This window comes from Aotus nancymaae, unplaced genomic scaffold (genome assembly GCF_030222135.1).
Source record: "Aotus nancymaae isolate 86718 unplaced genomic scaffold, 86718_ANA_hifiasm-v0.15.2.pri h1tg000021l, whole genome shotgun sequence".
Classification (NCBI taxonomy): domain Eukaryota; kingdom Metazoa; phylum Chordata; class Mammalia; order Primates; family Aotidae; genus Aotus; species Aotus nancymaae.
The window spans coordinates 10655540-10677614 of NW_026988433.1; the positions used below are offsets into that span (position 1 = coordinate 10655540).

At 43.4% G+C, this 22075-nt stretch overlaps 1 protein-coding gene across 21 annotated transcripts in view; it reads left to right on the plus strand.

The window, feature by feature from the left end:
- CLIP1 (CAP-Gly domain containing linker protein 1) overlaps positions 1-22075 on the plus strand; it is a 135132-nt gene that overhangs the window by 13536 nt on the left and 99521 nt on the right. For 20 of the 21 annotated variants that reach the window (XM_064379651.1, XM_064379653.1, XM_064379646.1 and 17 more), the window contains 2 exons: positions 15803-15993; positions 17119-17690. In XM_064379651.1, the coding sequence (XP_064235721.1) occupies positions 15909-15993; positions 17119-17690 (657 nt within the window). In that variant the 5' untranslated portion in view covers positions 15803-15908. Of the gene's footprint in view, positions 1-3957; positions 4210-15802; positions 15994-17118; positions 17691-22075 lie in introns of those variants that run through there. The other variant, XM_064379639.1, reaches the window with a different exon arrangement.

The window sequence follows — 22075 nt, forward strand, 5'->3', positions numbered from 1 at the left end:
TTATTTATTTACTTATTTTTTTGTTTGTTTGAGACAGGATCTCACTCTGTGGGACCACAGGCATGCACCACCATGCCCAGAGTATGGTGGCATGATCTGTGCTCACTGCAACCTCCACCTCCCTGGCACAAGCAATTCTCCTGCCTCAGCTTCCCGAGTAGCTGGCAGGCATGCACCACCGTACCTGGCTAATTTTTGTATTTTTATTAGAGATGGGGTTTCACCATGTTGGCCAGGCTGGTCTCCAACTCCTGACCTCAGGTGATCCATTCGCCTCAGCCTCCCAAAGTGCTGGAATTGCAGGCGTGAGCCTCTGCTCCCAGCTGCTGTTTGCTTTTTAAATCTTTGTGTTAATTTTAAAGCTGAGTCTGGCCTGTTTAAAAAGTTATATATAATATATCATGTATGAAGTGTACATAAATACCCACATACATAGAGAAATATCAGTGAAAATAGATCTTAGTGGTCCTATCACAGTAAAGTGACAGAAGACTAAAAAAACCTAGAGTTATGGCTCCTGAAATCTTTCTTTTTTGACTGTAGTTCTTAAGTGAGTGCATCCCTTGTGAATCCTGGTGATGACAGCAGTGGGAGCCGTACAGCAATGGTAGAACATCTCATGGGATTACACAGGGGATGGAGATCAGTGAAGAAATACTGGTGTTTATAAATAGTCATGACAGGAATGGAAAAAAAGACAGGCTAAATGACTTAATATTCAATAAAACATTTAGGTAATCTCATGTGAAAGGCACATGTTTTTGAAGATGACTAAATGCTCTTCTTTTTTATTTTATTTTATTTTTGAGACTGAGTTTTGCTCTTGTTACCCAGGCTGGAGTGCAATGGCATGATCTCGGCTCACCGCAACCTCCGCCTCCTGGGTTCAGGCAATTCTCCTGCTCAGCCTCCTGAGTAGCTGGGATTGCAGGCACGTGCCACCATGCCCAGCTAATTTTTTGTATTTTTTTGGTAGAGACGGGGTTTCACCACGTTGTCCAGGATGGTCTCGATCTCTTGACCTCGTGATCCACCTGCCTCGGCCTCCCAAAGTGCTGGGATTACAGGCGTGAGCCACCGCGCCCGGCTTTTTTTTTAAAAAACCTGGTTATCTAGTTTCTGTGGAAGACTGAATGCTCTTATTCTGACACCTGACTGGAGTTGGTATAAGTCAGTCCTATAGACAAGGCAGTGAACTTGATGTGCATATGTGGAACTGAATGAAAGTGTGAACACATGGCACCATGTTGGTGTTTTTTGTTTTTTTGAAATGGAATCTCGCTCTGTCGCCCAGGCTGGAGTGCTGTGGCGCAATCTTGGCTCACTGCAACCTCCACCTCCCAGGTTCAAGCGACTCTCCTGGCTCAGCCTCCAGAATACCTGGGATTACAGGAATGTGCCACAACTTCTGGCTAATTTTTATATTTTTAGTAGAGACAGGATTTACCATGTTGGCCAGGCTGGAAGTTCTGGAACTCCTGGCCTCAAGTGATCCACCTGCCTCACCTCCCAAAGTACTGGGATTACAGGCATAAGCCATAACGCCTGGCCTTTTCTCTTACCTTTTAAATCAGCCTATTAGTTGATGCTGAAACCAAGTGTCTCCAGGTCCCTGCTTTATATTCTGTCCAGTTGATCTTGCTTGTTAGTGCACTGATCTGAAACGTTGGCCCTTCTGTGGCCTGGGCCCCCAACTGTATTTGGTGTCATCACATACATTTTCCCTGTGTTGAGGGCCAAGCTTTGGGAGGCCAGAGCTAACGATGCTCTTAGGTGTCTCTGTCACTGATCCTCCACTCGCATGGACCACTCATGTGCTTACCGGATATTCCACCTTGGAGTGGATGCTCCCTGTCTTCATCCCCTGTGGTTTTACTTTCTGAGTCACAGAACGATTGTTAGGGCACACATTCTGATCAGTCACACAGTGTCATCACGTCATTGGACACTCTGTCAATGTGCACAAGGAATGTTCTGTATCTTATTCAGAAGACTAACAAGTTTCCCATGTTAGAATATGGGCCAATGAAACAGTTATATGCATTTGGGCGCAGTGGTTCACGCCTGTAATCCCAGCACTTTGAGAGGCCGAGGTGGGTGGATCGCCTGAGGTCAGGAGTTCAAGACCAGCCCGGCCAAGTTGGTGAAACTCTGTCTCTACTAAAAATACGAAAATTACGTGGGTGTGGTGGTGCATGCCTGTAATCCCAGCTCCCCAGGAGGCTTAGGCAGGAGAACTGCTTGAACCCAGAAGGTGGAGGTTGCAGTGAGCCAAGGTCATGACACTGCATTCCAGCATGGGTGACAGTGAGACTCTGTCTCAAAAAAAAAAAAAAAAAAAAAATGGAAATGATGCCTCCTGCTAATTGGCCTTAATTCTGCCAGCCACAGGTTCCTTTCTTGTGTTTCGAGACATGATTATTAAATTTTTCATCTGTAGCTCAATCTCTGTACTGTATTTTGCTTTGAGTTTCGTGTGGGTGTGTTTTCAAACTCTTTGTGCTGAGCTCTCAGTTTTACTGGGCAGTGCCTTGTGCTGCCAGCAGGGCTTTCTTATACATTATGTATGTATCACCTGTCAGATAGATATTTTAAAGTTCCTCTTACTGTAAGTGGTTTTTTTTTTTAGAGATGAAGTCTGGCATTTGTTCCCCAGGCTGGAGTGCAGTGGTGTGATCTCGGTTCACTGCAACTTCTGCCTCCCAGGTTCAAGCAATTCTCCTCCCTCGGCCTCCTGAGTAGCTGGGATTTACAGGTGCCTGCTACCATGCCTGGCTAATTTTTGTATTTTTAGTGGAGACGGGGTTTCACCATGTTGGCCAGGCTGGTCTCAAACACCTGACTTCGGGAGTTCCACTCGCCTCAGCCTCTCAAAGTGCTGGGATTACAGGCGTGAGCCACTGCACCCAGCCCATTGACTTACTTTTTATTAATTCGTTAATTAATAATTAGAGATGAGGTCTCACCAAATCGCCCAGGCGTTCTTGAACTCTTGGGGGCTCAAAGCATTCTCCCACCTCAGCCTCCCAAAGTGTTGGGATTACAGGCGTGAATCACAATACTCAAACCTCATTGGCCCACTTTTTTAAAAAAAAAAAAGGGTCCAGGATTGGGAAACCCTCTAATGCTGCTGTGTTCGTCAAGTGTTTAGAGGGGAAGATACTGTTATCTGATGCTTTAGTTTGAAAATCACATCTTTTTGCATCATTTTATGGATTCTCATTTTGCTGTTGGCTCACTTGAGAAGTTTTTTGAACTCTTCCTGTGTATCAAACTTTTTTAGGTTCTTTGGATGAGAAGACAAATCAAATCTCATGGAACTTAGTCATATGCAAACAAGACAGGAATGCCTGTGAGTCATCATTCTGTAATCGATGGCTGCCTAATAGCTGAAGTAGTCCAGAGAAGCAAGAGCGGGCAAGAGAAGAGCAGTCAGAAGAGACTGCTGATGTGTCTCCTGTGTTCTTGGAGAGCCATTTCCCATGTGCCCCAAAGCCCTTCTGTATGGCAGTAGAGTATGGTGCTTGGCTCTAGAAACACCCTGTACCTGGGAAATGAAGCCCATCCTACGACCTTAAGCTCAATTCAGCCAGGAGATGCGATGTTTTTAAATTGGGGCCAAGTAGGCCCATAAACTTTTTTTTTTTTTGGTACTTTTCTGTGACGTTAAAATAGTTGACTTACCTGTTTTTCTCAGTAACTGAGGAAAATTTGTAGTTACTCTTCAGTCTTATTTATCTCTTTCAGTCTCTTCTGTATATACAGAAATATGAATGTGAATGAAATGGAAAGAAGAAAAACAATCACATAGCTTGCCCTTTAGGGGAAACAAGTCAATTTGGAAAGCTCCCAGTGTTGTGCAAGTGTTTTCAGTGGCTGAAGCTGAGGAGCTCAGGTTACGCTGCATCTCTTGTGTTGGGGGTGGGGACAGCAAGTGACACAGCATACTTACGTAACCGTGACTTCACGGGACAGGATTAAGCTGTGAATGAACCTCCCAAACCCAGGAATATGATATGAGAACATAGCCTTTGAATTTCTCTCTTAAGTTTGTCTTGAAACTCAGCTTCAGAAACATCTTTATCTTAAGGTAGACTTCCATTGCTCTCAGAACGTCTCTCCCCTGTCCTTCTGTTATTAACTTCGTGGACATACAGCATTTTAGAATTAGGTAGGGGCTCCGAAGTCTGCGAGTGCAACTGCGCACAGGTAAGTCACTTCACCTGCCTGGTGCTGAATTTTCTTTGGGTCGTGCAGCAGGACCAGGTTGAAACCTGGGTTTCTGTACGTTGGAGCTAGCACGCAGCCTGTTTCTGGAAGCTTGGTGTTAAACTCCCTCTCCTGGCAGTTTAAATTAATTGCAAATTCTTCAACTCCCTTTCCAGATTTAGTAAATAAAGTGGCATTTTCATTTTGCAGATGGGGCAAAATGGACTAGAAAGAAGAAGGGTCTGATGCATAGAGAAGTGATTTTCCTGGGGCAACTCGATGCTGCTCTGTGTGTGCCAGGAGGTGCTGAGCCTGTTCCAAGCTCTTATCAGATTTGGGTTCTTTCTTCACTGATGGCAGAGGCCTGTACTTTTTACTTTGGCAAAGTTAGAGCCACAATCTTTCCTTTCACTTCTGAATCCTTGACCTTTCACTTACAGGATTTGGATTTGATACCCAAAACAGGACTGGAACCGTAAAGGGATGGAATTAGAAACAGATCTCATTTAATTAGTGTCCTCAGGTTGCAATTGGGAATACTGAGCCGGGGAAGGGGTGGCATGAGAGGTTCAGGGTCATCCAGCTGGGGTGGAATCCAGGTGTTTCACTTCCCAGTCTAGCTCTCTGTCCATACTCTTTTTTATTTATTTGAACCATGACATTTAAAAAAGAAATCAAGTGAGAATTATGAAGAATATTATTCCTTTTCATATGAGCATGATGTTAACCATTCTTGTTTTTGGGAACTGCTTGTTTTGTGGAACTTCTTGTTTCTGTAAATTGCTTAAGCTTTTTTAATTGCCCAGCTAATTAAAAATTTTTTTTCTAGAGATGGGTTTTACTGTGTTGCTCAGGCAGGTCTCAGACCCCTGGCCTCAAGTGTTCCCTCTGCCTCAGCCTCCCAAAATGCTGGGATTATAGGTGTGAGCCACCATGCCCGGCCAAACTTGTGTGTTTTAAAAACATATTTTGTTTTTACCAGTAAAATGTCTGTTTGCTTTTTTGAAGATATAGTACTTTTATTAGTCACATTATTATGCTTTTTGTGGTATAAAGCATTTCCATCTTGGAGGTTCATCTTTAAAATTAATTTTTTTGTTTTGAGGTGGAGTTTCTCTCTGTCGCCCAGAGTGGAGTGCAGTGGCGTGATCTCGGCTCTCATTGTAACCTCTGCCTCTTGGGTTCAAGCTATTCACCTCAGCTTCCCAAGTAGCTGAGATTACAGGCACTCGCCACCAAGCCCGGCTAATTTTTTTTTTTTTTTTTTTTTTTTTTTGAGACAGAGTTTCGCTCTTGTTACCCAGGCTGGAGTGCAATGGCGCGATCTCGGCTCACCGCAACCTCCGCCTCCTGGATTCAGGCAATTCTCCTGCCTCAGCCTCCTGAGTAGCTGGGATTACAGGCACGCGCCACCATGCCCAGCTAATTTTTTGTATTAGTAGAGACGGGGTTTCACCATGTTGACCAGGATGGTCTCGATCTCTTGACCTCGTGATCCACCCGCCTCGGCCTCCCAAAGTGCTGGGATTACAGGCTTGAGCCACCGCGCCCGGCCTTTTTTTGTATTTTTAATAGGGACAGGGTTTCACCATGTTGGCCAGGCTGGTCTCAAACTCCTGACCTCAGGTGATCTGCCTGCTTTGGCCTCCCAAAGTGCTAGGATTACAGGCATGAGCCACCAAGTCTGGCCCCTTAAAATGAATTTATTTGAGGAGTTTACTTGGCCAAGATAATTCGAAGCTCTAAGCAAAGTTTTTATCTCTTTGCCACTGTATTACGTAAAATAAGCTTGCCACTATACCAAATAAGCACACTGATTTCAGTAGCTGAAACTGATAAGTTGAAGTCGTTTTTTTTTTTTTTTTTGGAAACAGCATCTTGCTCTGTTGCCCAGGATGGAGTGCAGTGGCGCAATCTCGGCTTACTGCAACCTCCGCCTCCTGGGTTCAAGTGATTCTGCTGCCTCAGCCTCCTGAGTAGCTGGGATTATAGGCACGCGCTACCGCGCCGGACTAATTTTTGTATTTTTTTTAGTAGAGATGGGGTTTCACCATGTGGGTCAGGCTGGTCTCGAACTCCTGACCTTGTGATCCACCCACCTTGGCCTCCCAAAATTCTGGGATTACAGGCATGAGCCACTGCGCCTGAGCAATAAGTTGATTTTCAGTTTTGGAAAAGTTTAGGATAGGTATTTACTGGTGGGAAAATGGGGAGAGGTGATTCAGGTATCTAGGCTTCTTCCTTTTTTTCTTCTTTTTTGAGACAGAGTCTGGTTGTCTCCCAGACTGGAGGGCAATGGTGGGATCTTGGCTCACTGCAACCTCTGGGATTGCAGGCATGCGCCACCACGCCTGGCTGATTTTTGTATTTTTTGTGGAGACGGGGCTTTGCCATGTTGCCCAGGCTGGTCTCAAACTCTTGACCTCAAATGATCCACTCACTTTGGTCTCCCAAAGTGCTGGGATTACAGGCGTGAGCCACTGTGCCCGACATCTTCCATCTTTTGATTCTGTTGTGTTCATTACATGCTTTCAAGGTTGCTGAGCTCCTCTCCATCAAGCCATTAGAAGGGGAAAGAGCATAGGGGGATTGCATATAGCAGGTTCCTCTGGACTAGGCCTAGAGTGACACATGTCTCACACATTCCTCTTATTCCACTGGCTAGAACTCAGTCACATGATCATACTGAGCTGTAGTGGGAGCTGGGGAATATGGTGTGAATCCAGGAAGAAAAAGAGGCCAGACACAGTGGCTCACGCCTGTAATCCTAGCACTTTGGGAGGCCAAGGTTGGTGGTTTCCTGGAGCCCAGGAGTTCAAGACCAGCCTAGGAAACATGGTAAAACCCCTTCTAATTAGCTAGGTGTGGTGGTGTCTGCCTATATAGTCCCAGCTACTTGGGAGGCTGAGGTGGAACGATGGCTGGAGTGGAGGAAGGCAAGGCTGCAGTGAGCCATGTGTGCATCACTGCAGTTCAACCTGGGCAACAGAGCGAGACCTGGTCTCAAAAAAAAAAAAAAAAGTCTTGGTGAACAGCCAGCCACCCTCTCCGTATGTCTTCACTTCTATCCTGGCTTTGCTGTACTGCATTCTTGTTTCTGTGGAGAAAGCACGGTAGAGTCTGTTTCTTCACTCTTTCGGTTGAAGCTGTCTTATTGTAGCTCAAAAATCATGAATTTTTTTCCTCTTATGAAATTAATTATACCTGTTCATTAAATAAACTTTCTAGAGACCCAAGAAAACACAAAAGATAAAAATTACCAATTGAGATAATTGTTCTGAGTCCCTGTTATAGGTCCCTTCAATTTAAGAATTTTTAAGCCTTAGAAATGATAAAATGTCCCTAATTCTTTTTTTTTTTTTTTTCCCCCCAAAGATGGGGTTTCACCATGATGGCCAGGCTGGTCTTGAACTCCTGACCTCAGGTGATCCACCCACCTCAGCCTCCCAAAGTGCTAGGATTACAGGCGTGAGCCACCGCGCCCGGCTAAATGTCCCTAATTCTTATTCTGTGCTGGGGTGCAAACTCCAAACCTCTTAAGAGGGAGGAAACCACAGCCTGGCCATTTTGCCTTTTCCTCACAAAGATGCACAGGGCTATCTTGAAGTGCTATCTCAAGGCTTTATTCTTTAGGCATTTTCAAAGTGAACTTACCCATGTTAGTCTCCACTTCTCCTTGGTAAACAGAGTCCATATGGGGTGGCAAACTTAGTAGTTTATTAGAATGGCTAGAGTAACATTTTAAGTTTATGATTTATTTCCTACTCAGTTATCAGGATTCTTAAATGTAGCCCAATTTTCCAGTAAAGAATGCTAAGAAAAAGTGTTTGGAACTGAACCACAATAAAAACTTGCTTACTTGAAGTTTGCAGGTGATATAGATGTGCGTACATGACTAGTGTTCAGCTGTTTAGGTGGACGTGCTTTCCTCTGCTTACCTGTGTTGCTGATGCTGGTCAGCAGTGGCGAAAACTGAGATTAGATGCTGCTAATCTCAGCTGGGAGGATAATTTCTTAGGAGGAAGGACATTTCTTGAGTTATCAGCTCCAGCTTCAAGGATACAGAACCTTCTGGTTTTTCTTTAAATTGGTAAGGTTTCAGCCTGACTCACATCAGAATTCCTGTTTGTGAGGTCATCATAACCTCTCAGTCAGGTTGTTCAAAATGTCTGGCCAGCTTCTGGCAGGATATGAACTGATGCCTGCCCCAATTCTACAGACACCATGTGGTACTATTTTCATATTCTAGATTGGTGTTGACTTTCTTCAACTTCTTATAGATAAAAAGTAAAGACATTGACCCCAGGCCTTCTTTATTTTGCTGAAAGAGATTGTGTAATGATGAGAAAATCATTGAGAATGTCTTCTGGCAGGACTTTTAAAGGCAAAAAACTCCACAGTTGAGTAGAAAGTGTTTTTACTGTGTGTACGTGGTGAGTCAGTGGCTCTGTTTACTATAGAATTTACTATCGGTTTTCCCTGAAAATAAACATAATGTTTTTTCTTCTGTGAAAATACATCTCCAATGCCAGGCAAGTAACATTTTGTAATGAGCAGACTGGTTGTTAGTGGTATAAATTCTTTATGACCCAGAGGTCTCAATTCAGATGCATCACAATCCAGAAGTTGTCACCATCTGTTTTTGATTATTTTGCCTTGTGCTCTTTGTACTTGTTTCAGTTGGAGTTGGAAGAAAAGGTGTTGGTTCATACAAATATTCAGAAACCTTAGTCTCTGAGAGTTAATATTAACTTTTTAAAGAATTGTTCTTTTTCTTTTCTTTCTTTTTTTTTTGAGATGAAGTCTTGCTCTGTTGTCTAGGCTGGAGTACAGTGGTGCAATCTTGGCTCACTGCAACCTCTGCCTCCTGGGTTCAAGCAATTCTCCTGCGTCAGCCTCCTGAGTAGCTGGAATTACAGGCATGGGCTACCATACCCAGCTAATTTTTGTATTTTTAGTAGAGATGGGGTTTCACCGTGTTGGCCAGGATGGTCTTGACCTCCTGACCTTGTGATCCACGCACCTTGGCCTCCCAAAGTGCTGGGATTACAGGCGTGAGCCACCACTCTCGGCCCAAAGGACTGTCTTTCAAGTATATAAAAACTTGGAAAACCCTGTGTTTCTGTATGCTGGGTGCAAGCACTTGGTAAATTGTCCCTTTCCATCTTTTTGGTTTTTTTGAGAGAGTCTCACTCTGTTGCTCAGGCTAGAGTGCTGTGGCACAATCTCGGCTCACTGCAGCCTCCACTTCCCGGATTCAGCGATCCTCTTGCCTCAGCCTTTGTAGTAACTGGGATTACAGGCACATAACACCACGCCCAGCTAATTTTTTTTGTATTTTTAGTAGAGGCAAGGTTTCATCATGTTGGCCAGGCTGGTCTCGAACTCCTGACATCAGGTGATCCGCCCGCCTCAGCCTCCCAAAGGGCTGGGATTACAGGCGTGAGCCATCACGCCCAGTCTCCCTTTTCATTTTTTACTTAGGTAATGCTGTATGTAAACAATAGAAGTTTTTTCTAAGTTTGACTGTGAATTTAAGTGGAGACATTATGTGCCCTTTCAAATGTCTCTCTTTAACTAGGATGTCTTTAAGACATTTGTAGAAATGAGCCATCCTGTACACATAGGTTGTAAGAACTTGAAATTGCCAATCTGGCTGGGCATGGTGGCATATGCTTGTAATCCCAGCTACTTGGGAGACTGAGGCAGGAGAATCGCTTGAACCCAGGAGATGGAGGTTGCAGTCAGCCAAGATCATGCCACTGCACTCCAGCCCAGGCGACAGAGCAAGACTCCATCTCAAAAAAAAGAAGATTGCCAATCTGCAGTGAATTTTAGCCACAGAGGCAATATTTAACTGCTTTAGATCAATTTTCATTATTAAAAACATTTCTGGCCGGGCGTGGTAGCTCACACCTATAATCCCAGCACTTGGGAAGGCCGAGGCGAGTGGATCACTTGAGGTCAGGAGTTCAAGACCAGCCTGGCCAACATGACAAAACCTAATCTCTACTAAAAATACAAAAATTAGCTGGGGGTGGTGGCATGTACCTGTAGTCCCAGTTACTCGGGAGGCTGAGGCAGGAGGATTGCTTGAGCCTGGGAGGTGAAGGCTGTAGTGAACTGAGAGTAGGCCACTGTGTCTTAGCCTAACACTTTATAAACAATGCTCACTAAATGAAATGAATAAGAAAAATAATCTCAAGTATTTAAATGACTCTACAAACCAGCTGAGGTATATCCAGTACCAAAACAAAGTTACAGTTGGTGCTTGCTACAGATAACAGGGAAGTGTACGACTGACATGTAAGCCCAAAGAATTTATAATGGGCCAGACGCAGTGGCTCACACTTGTAATCTCAGCACTTTGGGAGGCCAAAGTGGGCCAATCAATTGAGGTCAGGAGTTTGAGAACAACCTGGCCAACATGGTGAAACCCCATCTCTGCTGAAAATACAAAAATTAGCCGGGCGTGGTGGTGTGCGCTTGTAGTCCCTTGCAGTGAGCTGAGATAGAGCCATGCACTCCAGTCAGGGCAGCAGAATGAGATCCTGTTTCAAAAAAAAAAAATTTATAATGTAGTTGAGGAGTGATATAGTTTGGATATCTGTCTCCTGCTAAATCTCATGTTGAACTGTAAACCCCAGAGCTGGAAATGGGGCCTAGAGGGAGGTGTTTGGATCATGGGGACAGATCCCTCATGACTTGGTGCTATCTTTGTGACAGTGAGTTCTTGCAGGTGCTGTCTTTGTGATAGTAAGTTCTTATTTAAAAGTGTGTGGTACTTCCTCTCCCCAACTCTCTTTCTTGCTCCTGTTCTCCCCATGTGAAGCACCCGTTCCCCGCTTTGCCTTCCACCATGATTAGGAGCTTCCTGAGGCCTCCCCAGAAACACATGCTGTGCTTCCTCTACAGCCTGCACAACTGTGAGCCAGTTCGATCCCTTTTCTAATAAATTACCCCGTCTCATATATATATTGCTTGGACCTGGGAGTCAGAGGTTGCAGTGAGCCGAGATCGTGCCACTGCACTCCAGCCTGGGTTACAGAGCAAGACTCTGTATCAAAAAAAGAGAAAAATTACCATCACCTCCCTTATTACCCTTCCATTTTTAACTTAGCTGGCAAATTTTGATTATGGTTGAATTTAGGTATCTTTTTTGTGCCTGTGCCTGAACAGAAAAGCATTACGCCGGTGGGGTGGAGCGGGGGAAGAAATGGTTTAACTTTATTTTTTATTTTTATTTTTTTAGATGGCATCTCACTCTGTCACACAGGCTGGAGTGCAGTGGCACAATCTCGGCTCACTGTAACCTCCACCTCCTGGGTTCAAGTGATTCTCCTGCCTTAGCCTCCCAAGTAGATGGGATTATAGGCGCTTGCTAGCATGCTCAGCTACTTTTTTATAGTTTTAGTAGAGACGGGGTTTCACCATGTTGGCCAGGCTGGTCTTGAACTCCTGACCTCAGGTGATGCACCTGCCTCGGCCTACCAAAGTGCTGGGATTGCAGAGATGAGCCACCATGCCTGGCCCTTGAGTGCCACCACTTCTTTAATTGAATGACCTTGGGAAGGTCACTTAGCCTTTTAAATCCTCATTCTCTTTATTCCTGATTGGGCATAATGGTCATTGCACACCTACCTTCACAGCTAAAAGCTGAGACACAGGTAGTTTTGTGTTTGTGTTGTGTGAGCTCTTGATGCCATACATATATAGGTCATTCTCGTAATATCAGAACTGATGTTTTTCGTCTTGATGTGTGATATCTCCTAAGTTTGAATATTAAATTTAGTGAAAAGACATAAACTTTGGAATCACAATACCTGTGTTTGCATCTCTGCCACCGAGCCAAGTGACCTTAGGAGACAGGTGATTAACAAATGAGGAAACACATCTGTTAATTTCTTAATTTCTGTGATGTTTCTTCATTTGTAAAGAAGAGGTAATAACAGTGGCTAATTCATAGTACTGTAACGCTCAAATGGGATAGTAATTGAGATAAAAATTATTTCTGAGTTATAATGTTCTATATGTTATGGTCCTTACATGTTAGGAGGGTGGGAGAGAAGGGTAGTTCGTCTTATTTTAGGTCCAGATCTCCTGATTCATTGAGCACAGGTGTCAAAAATTCAAATATGCCCAGCTTATCAGTGAGGCAAGGATGTCTTTTTTTTTTTTTTTTTTTGCATGTTTTTTGGAATTGATTAGTTTCTTTCTTTTTTTTTTTTTTTAAATAAATAAGACAGGGTTTCACCATGTTGGCCAGGCTGGTCTTGAACTCCTGACCTGAGGTAATCTGCCCGCCTCAGCCTCCCAAAGTGCTGAGATTACAAGCGTGAGCCACCACGCCCAGCCAAGGAATTGATTAGTTTCAATGTGACATTCACTGACCTTGAGACATTATACAGAGATATTGATTCTTGGTCATTACATGTTGTGGGCACCATGACAAAGACTTTGATCTTTTGTTTTCCATTGAATTGATTTTTTGAAGCAAGCCTGACATACCAGTCATTAATAATGCATGAAAAAGAAACTATAAATTGGAAGATTAAAAAAACCAACATTGGTGGTGTTGCTGCTGATTCTTTTGTTGACACAGACTAGATTTTTCTCCTTCTTTAAATCTTTTTTTTTTTTAAAGACAGGGTTTCACCATGTTGGTCAGGCTGGTCTTGAACTCCTGATCTCAGGTGATCCGTCTGCCTTGGCCTCCAGAGTGCTTGGATTACAGGCGTGAGCCACCACACCCAGCCCCTTCTTTAAATCTTGATCATAGTTCTCTACATTAGATTCAAGGAACACAGATGGACCGATAACCAGAGGCATGAGGACTGGTGGATAGCAGAGTCCTAGGCAGAGTTTAGGATTAGGCTTCGATTTGCAATAACCACATGCTTCTGTGTTTTAGGCTGAGGCTTGCAGATGGTCAGATTTTTGTGAGTTTATGATACTGAGCTGCAGGATTTGAAAGCTCCCTAGTTACGTATTGTGGTTGTTTTCAAAATTCCTCTTTAGGGAGTGCTTGACCTGAGCCCAACAGTTCCCTGTTTTGCCCAAGTGAAATAGTTTAAGGAGCATTTTGTTTTTTCATTTTGTCACCATAAAAGGTTTTCCAGGACACTGTGCCTGCTCCGTCTGTTCTCTGTCTGTTCTACCTGGCCCTTGTCACTCTATGATGTTGGCCCAGGGTGAAGAGTCGGGAAAGCCCCAGGGAATTTCTACACTTGGACTGTCCCCATCCTTCTCAAATTTTGTGGGCATAGGCATGGCCTTTCTTGGTCAAGTCCAAAGGAGACTTAGCCAATCCCTTCTGTCTCTTTAAGGCAGCAGCAGGAACAAGTAACTCTGCTTGAAATTTGCAAGCTGTAGGATGAGAGTCTGACAGCAAAGCAGATAGTTTCAAACCTGACTCTGAATCAGAACTACAGCCTTAGCATAGGAACTCCTACCTGGACCCCTCTTTCCCTCATCACTGATGGCAGAGGTGATAGCAGTGAGGAATATGAGAATTTTATATTCCTCATCAGGATAGTGACTCCTGTCTTCAGGTAAATGCCAGTTCTTACTCTGTCCGTCAGAATCTTTATTTGGTTTTTTAAGACATAGTCTTGCTCTGTCGCTCAGGCTGGAGTGCAGTGCATTATCTTGACTCACTGCAGCCTTTGCCTCCTGGGTTCAACCAGTTCTGCCTCAGCCACCTGAGTAGCTGGGATTACAGGTGCGTGCCACCATGCCCAGCCTCCGCCTCTGTTTTCATATGGCCTTCTCTTCTATGTTTTCTCGTCTTCTCTTTTTTCTTTTTTGAGACAGTGTCTCGCTCAGTTGCCCAGGCTGGAGTATAGTGGTGTGATCTTGGCTTGCTACAACCTTCACCTTCTGGGATCAAGCGATTCTTATGCCTTAGCCTCCTGAATAGCTGGGACTACAGGAGGCACATTCCACCATGCCTGGCTAATTTTTGTATTTTTAGTAGAGATAAGGTTTTGCCACATTTGCCAGGCTGTTCTTGAACTCCTAACCTCAAGTGATCTGCCCACCTCGGCCTCCCAAAGTACCGGGATTATAGGCGAGAGCCACTGCACCTGGGCCTGTTTTCTTCTTATAGGGACACTTTTCATTGGGTTTTGGGCCTACCAAGGTAATCCAGGATGACCTTATCTCAAGATTCTTAATTAAATCTGTGAAGATGCTTTTTCCAAATAAGGTCACATTCACAGGTGCTAGGTGGCCATGTCTTTGGGGGAGGGCACTGTTCCATATGCTGCAGCGGCCTTCAGGTACCTTTGTCACCCCTGGCCAGATTCTTTGCCAGTGCCTGGTGTTGGCTGTGAGGGACACAAGATGAGAATGTGAGGTTTGTGTTTCATCATCCAAGCTCTGCTCACAGAGAAAAATGCAGAGCAGCCATTTGACAGAGAGTCATTAAATGGCAGCATTTTTCTCTTTGAATTGTTCTGTTTTTAGGTATTATATCTGAAAATATTTTTCTATATTCTAAAACCCGAAGGTTTTCTTCAACTTGCTTTATTTTTTTTAAAGATGGGGTTTCACCATGATGGCCAGGCTGGTCTTGAACTCCTGACCTCAGGTGATCCACCCACCTCAGCCTCCCAAAGTGCTAGGATTACAGGCGTGAGCCACCCCGCCCAGCTCTCAACTCGCTTTATATGGAGGTGAAGGGAATATGACAGGATACTATTTTACCTTAGTCCAAAAGTCATAGATTCATATCTGGTCTTGAGTAAACCAGCAATATATTGTGTTTTTCTAGATAGAACCAAGATAATTTTCCCTCATCACTTCCCAGATAGGGCTTTTTCTTACAGGGTTTTAATCTTCCTGTAGTTTAACATATATGTAGTTTTATACTGTAAATTGAATAATTCTGTGGATTTAAAAATATAACTAATACAGCCTTGTTATAGTAAAACTTAAGCAATATAGAAAAGAAAGTAAAAACTAAAAGCTTCCATTTCCCCCCCACATTGTTTGGTGCAGATTTTTCTGAACCCTCTTTTATGGATTGTGTGGGTTTTTGTACTGAGCTAAGAATATTAGATATATAAAACAAAGCAAATATTTTGTGTGTCTTAACTGCTTGTTTTTGTGTTTTTTGTTTGTTTCTTTTGAGTCGGGGTCTTGCTTTGTTGCCCAGGCTAGAGTATAGTGGCGTGATCATGGCTCACTGCAGCCTCAAACTCCTGGGCTCATGAAATCCTTCTGCCTCAGCCTCCTGGCTAATTAAAAAAAATTTTTTTTGTAGAGACAGGGTCTTGCTATGTTGATCAGGCTGGTCTCCAACTCCTGGCCTCAGGCAATCCTCCTGCCTTAGCCTCTCAAAGTGCTGAGATTACAGGTGTGAGGAGTGGGTCATGGCACCCAACTAACTGCTTCTCTTGAGGATAGTATATTGTCTTTAAATCTATTTCAGCAGCATTTTCATGTTTGTAATAACCAGAGTCTTCTAGGTTCCTAGGTTTAGTGTGGAGATGGATATTGTCAAATAAAAGGAAAGCTTTAGTTTGTGAAAGTTACCTGTTGTTCCTGCTTTCTCCTATAGATTATAAAATCTTTTTATTTCTCTTTGCAGATTTAATCCAGAGACTGACTTTACTATAGCACCCACAGTTGTATCAATGACTGGGGAAAGATAGTGGCAACAGGCAAAGGAGAAACAGCTCTGACGTATAAAGAAAATGAGTATGCTAAAGCCAAGTGGGCTTAAGGCCCCCACCAAGATCCTGAAGCCTGGAAGCACAGCTCTGAAGACACCTACGGCTGGTAATACTTTATGCATTTCCTTTATGGCAAATAAATTATCCTATATGGAGATTTCAATTTTTTTTTTTTTTTTTTTTTTTTTTTTTTTTTTTTTGAGAGGAGTTTCGCTCTTGATACCCAGGCTGGAGTGCAATGGCGCGATCTCGGCTCACCGCAACCTCCGCCTCCTGGGTTCAGGCAATTCTCCTGCCTCAGCCTCCTGAGTAGCTGGGATTACAGGCACGCGCCACCATGCCCAGCTAATTTTTTGTATTAGTAGAGACGGGGTTTCACCATGTTGACCAGGATGGTCTCGATCTCTTGACCTCGTGATCCACCCGCCTCGGCCTCCCAAAGTGCTGGGATTACAGGCTTGAGCCACCGCGCCCGGCCTCTCAATTTGATTTTTAATTTTAAAACATTATATACATTCATAGTGTTGAAAATATTTGAAATAATTTTTTTTTTTTTGAGATGGAGTCTCGCTCTGTCACCCAGGCTGGAATACAATTAATGATATAGGCCTGGAAAAATGACTGATTTTATTGTTTTCTTGTTTTAACTTTTTATAATCTTAATTGCAAGTAAAGGAATAAACCTCAACCACCAGCTCACTGAGTTTAGCAGCATTGAAGATGGTGGTGAAGGATCAAGTATTCTTGGCCTCCTAGTTTAAAACAAAACAACACAAAACAAACAAAAACACTTGGGTTAGGCACGGTGGTTCACACCTGTAATCCCAGCACTTTGGGAGACCAAGGCAGGCAGACCACCTGAAGTCAGGAGTTTGAGACCAGCCTGGCCAACGTGGTGAGACCCCTGTCTCTACTAAAAATACAAAAACTAGCCAGGTATGGTGGTGCACATCTGTAATCCCACCTATTCGGGAGGCTGAGACATGAGAATCACTTGTACCTGGGAGGTGGAGGTTACAGTGAGACAAGATCACGCCACTGCACTCCAGCCTGGGTGACAGAGCGAGACTCTGTCTCAAAAAACAAAAAACAACACTTAAGACTAGAACACCTCTCTAAGAGTTGTAGGCTACTCCTGTGGGCTGTTGGCTTTCTCTAGTTTTTCTTTAAGTTAGAGGTTGTCTGTTTGAATATTAAATCGAATCTCTTCTGATCTTTCTTCTGTTTTTAGTTGTAGCTCCAGTAGAAAAAACAATATCCAGTGAAAAAGCATCAAGCACACCATCATCTGAGACTCAAGAGGAATTTGTGGATGACTTTCGAGTTGGGGAGCGAGTTTGGGTGAATGGAAATAAGCCTGGATTTATCCAGTTTCTTGGAGAAACCCAGTTTGCACCAGGCCAGTGGGCTGGAATTGTTTTAGATGAACCCATAGGCAAGAATGATGGTTCAGTGGCCGGAGTTCGGTATTTCCAGTGTGAACCTTTAAAGGGCATATTTACCCGACCTTCAAAGTTAACAAGGAAGGTGCAAGGAGAAGATGAAGCTAATGGCTTGCAGACAACTTCCGCTTCCCGAGCTACTTCACCTCTGTCCACTTCTGCAGCCAGCATGGTGTCTTCCTTCCCGGCCACCCCCTCAAATATCCCTCAAAAACCATCACAGCCAGCAGCAAAGGAACCTTCAGCTACGCCTCCGATTAGCAACCTTACAAAAACTGCCAGCGAATCTATCTCCAACCTTTCAGAGGCTGGCTCAATTAAGAAAGGAGAAAGAGAGCTCAAAATTGGAGACAGAGTATTGGTGAGTAGAGAAATGTTCTTGCCGGGCACTGTGGCTCATGCCTGTAATCCCAGCACTATGGGAGGCTAAGGTGGGCGGATCATGAGGTCAGGAGTTCAAGACCAGCCTGGCCAACATGGTGAAACCCTGTCTCTATTTAAAATACAAAAATTAGCTTGGCATGGTGGCGTATGCCTGTAATCTCAGTTACTCGGGAGGCTGAGGCAGGAGAATCGCTTGAACTGGGACTTGGGAGGCAGAGGTTGCAGTGGGCTGAGATTGTGCCACTGCACTCCAACCTGGGTTACAGAGCAAGACTCTGTCTCAAAAAAAAAAAAAGGAGAAACATTCTGAGGTCATTTTGTTGAACTGAGATATAATTACCAGTGAGTGGTTGAAATATACACATGGGGCTGAGCACAGTGGCTCACACCTGTAATCCCAGTACTTTGGGGGGCTAGCCGGGTGGATCACAAAATCAAGAGTTCAAGACCAGCCTGGCCAAAATGGTGAAACCCTGTCTCTACTAAAAATACAAAAAAATTCTCCAGATGTAGTGGCGGGTGCCTGTAATCCCAGCTACTCGGGAGCCTGAGGCAGAGAATTGCTTGAACCCGGGAGGCAGAGGTTGCAGTGGGCTGAGATTGTGCCACCACACTCCAGCCTGGGAGACAGAGCAAGACTCTGTCTAAAAAAAAAAAAAACAACTTCTGGCCTTCTAAAGAAATAAAGAAAAAAAAAAGAAAGAAAAATACAGAAATACACACATATGATACTCCTTGTCTCACAGTCTATTCTGGAGGGGTGACCATTCTTACAGAAAAATTAATCAGTTCAGTTTGTGGGTAACTATGCAACAAATTAGAAACTGGCTATAAAGTTTGTGTCTAGAAAGAGCATAGATCTGCAGTGATCTACTCTGGTTGTATCTACCAGTTTAGCTAAAAGAATATTGAGTTTGTAATTTGTAAATATTTACTTTTGTTATTAAAAATTTTCTTAATATTATATAGCCCCCTGTTGGGGACTCAATTTCCAGTCTCCATGTGACAGGCAGAAACACTCATCACTATACTAACAAGGAACTTGTAAATATTAAGGTAATTGTGGCCAGGTGCGGTGGCTCACGCCTGTTATCCCAGTATTTTGGGAGGCTAAGATGGGAGGATCACTTGAATCTGGGCAACAAAATGAAACCTGTCTCTATAAAAAATAAAATAATAGACCAGGCGTGGTGGCTTACGCCTGTAATCCTAGCACTTTGGGAGGCCAAGTGGGCAGATCACTTGAGGTCAGGAGTTCAAGACCAGCCTGGCCAACATGGCAACACCCCGCTTCTACTAAAAATACAAAAATTAGCCAGGCATGTGGCAGGTGCCTGTAATCCAAGCTACTCGGGAGCCTGAGGCAGGAGAACTGCTTTAACCCAGGAGGTGGAGTTTGCAGTGAGCCAAGATCATGCCTTTACACTCCAGCCTGGGAGACAGAGTAAGACTATATCTCAAAAAAAAAAAAAAAAAAAAAAAAAAAAATTCTGGGCAAAGTAGCTCATGCCTGTAATCCCAGCACTTTGGAAGGCTGAGGTGAGCGGATCACTTGAGGTTGAGAGTTCAAGACCAACCTGACCAACATAGTGAAACTCCATCTCTACTAAAAATACAAAAGTTGCCAGGTGTGGTGGCACATGCCTGTAATCCCAGCTACTCAGGAGGCTGAGACAGGAATCACTTGAACTTGGGAGGCAGAGATTGCTGTGAGCCAAGATCATGCCATTGCACTCCAGCCTGGGGAACAAGAGCAAGACTCTGTCTCAAAAAACTAAACTAAAATAAAATAATTAGCTGGATATGGTGTCACATGCCTATGCCTATAGTCCCAGCTACTCGAGAGGCTGAGCGGCTGAGCCTGAGAGATGGAAGCTGCAGGGAACTATGATTATGCCACAGCTCTCCAGCAAGATCCTGTCTCAATAAAAAAAAAAGGACCTTTATTGATAAAATAAGCTCAGAAGTGAACTTAGATGTGTTTATAAAAATTTGATTTTTTTTCCCTTCTGGTTTTTAATTTTTGGTTTAATGAAATTATGTGGGTATGTATAAGATCCTACTACTTTAAATGTATCGGGAAACTCAAGGTGTCAGAGGATGTTAACTTAAGAATTTCCCGGCCAAGGCCGGGCACAGTGGCTCATGCCTGTAATCCTAGCAGTTTGGGAAGCTGAGGCAGGCAGATCACCTAAGGTCAGGAGTTCAAGACCAACCTGGCCAACATGATGAAACTCTGTCTCTACTAAAAATACAAAAATTAGCTGGGCGTGGTGGTGCACACCTGTAATCTTACCTACTTGGGAGGCTGAGGCAGGAGAATTGCTTGAACTCGGGAGGCAGATGTTGCAGTAAGCCGAGATCTCACCACTGCACTTTATTTAGCCTGGGCAACAGAGCGAGACTCTGTCTCAAAAAAAAAAAAAAAAAAAAAAAAATTTCTGGGCCTTTCAGATTGTCAGGTTTAATTTTGGAAGAGGAAGGAAATGTGCAGTAGTTACCGTTTGACTAATAAGTGGAAACGCAAGGTATAAGGTCTACCTGCTCTACATTCTAGAACCTCTGAATTTAGTGATTGTTTTTTTTAAAGGGAGCCCTGTAGCACAGTGCTAAGAACACAAGCTGAGTCCCTATTTTGGCTTTGTGAACGCAGTAAGATGTTTAACAACTTAGTTTCCTAACCTCTATAAGTGAGGCTAAAATTCTGCATTTTGACTATATTTGATATTTCCAGGATGTGATGTCAGGTTCTTGAACAATTTGACTGACACTCAGCTGTTCTGTTTCAACATGGTTGTCTCCATGCCTTGGACTGCATGTTCTGTGCTGAATTTTTAGCTCATGACCATGTATGAGGAAGTGACTTGTCAACTTTTTATATTTGAACTGACAAGCTTCATCTTTCTATAAGCTACTCCCAGGGCCCTTATACTAAGAATCTTACAGCAGATTTTTCTTGTTCTCAACATTTATATGGGTCTTTTTGATGCTGTGAAAGGGGAAAAATATCTTCCTGAGAATTAAAAAATATATATTCATTTACAAGGTTTATTTTGCTTGTGTTTGAACCTTAAATAACTATAATTTATCCACTATGTGCTTTTTTTTATGTCTGTTTGCATTTGTTGAACGCTATTTTTGTGAGATTTGTCTATAACGTGGATTTGAAACACACACATAGTGGGTTCTTATTGTATATAGACCATTTTTCTAATACACTTTTGTAGATTGTAGTTGTAGATTTGGGGCATTTGTATGGAAGGAAATACAGGTCTTAATTTAAAACACTAAGCTGCTGTTTGGTGTTACACTGTTTGGATGTACTATACCTAATTTAATCATATGCATGTAGATTGCACCCATTTTTCTCCTAGAAATTTGAGTCAAGGGATATAAATAATTTAAAATAATTAGTAGGTATTGCCAAATTGCAATCTAAAAAGCCTTTATTTTTGTTTCTACAAACAGTATACAAGTATGTCCTTCCTGATGATTTTTTTTTTGAGATGGAGTCTTGCTCTGTCACCAGGCTGGAGTACAGTGGCGAGATCTTGGCTCACTGCAACTTCTGCCTCCCAAGTTCAAGCAATTGGCCTGCCTCAGCCTCCCAAGTAGCTGGGACTACAGGTGCATGCCACCATGTCCAGCTAATTTTTGTATTTTTAGTAGAAATGGGGTTTTACCATGTTGGCCAGGATGGTCTTAATCTCTTGACCTCGTGATCCACCTGTCTCGGCCTCCCAAAGTGCTGGGGATTACAGGCATGAGCCACCGAGCCCAGCCTTTTTTTTTTTTTCCAGTTCTACTGGTGCTTTTTTTCCCACCTTGTTAAGTTAGTTAAAACTCTTTTTTTAGATTCATTTACCATATTAACCTTTTTTTTTTTTTTTTTTTTTTTGAGATGGAGTCTTGCTCTGTCCCCCAGGCTGGAGTATGGTGGCACAATCTTGGCTCACTACAACATCTGCCTCCCTGCAACCTCTGCCTCCCAGGTTCAAGTGATTCTCGTGCCTCAACCTCTGGAGTGGCTGGGACTACAGGCACGTGCCACTGTGCCCGGTTAATTCTTTGTATTTTTAGTAGAGATGGAATTTCGAAATGTTGCCAAGGCTGGTCTTGAACTCCTGAGCTCAGGCAATCCACCCACCTCTGCCTCCCAAAGTGCTAGGATTACAGGTGTGAGCCACTCTGCCTGGACCTTATTAACTTTTTTAATTAAATTTTTTTATTGCCATAGGTGTTATTGGGGAACAGGTGGTATTTGCTTACATGAGTAAGTTCTTTAGTGGTGATTTGTGAGATTTTGGTGCACCCATCACCCGAGCAGTATACACTGCACCTAATAATTTGATTTCCTCTATT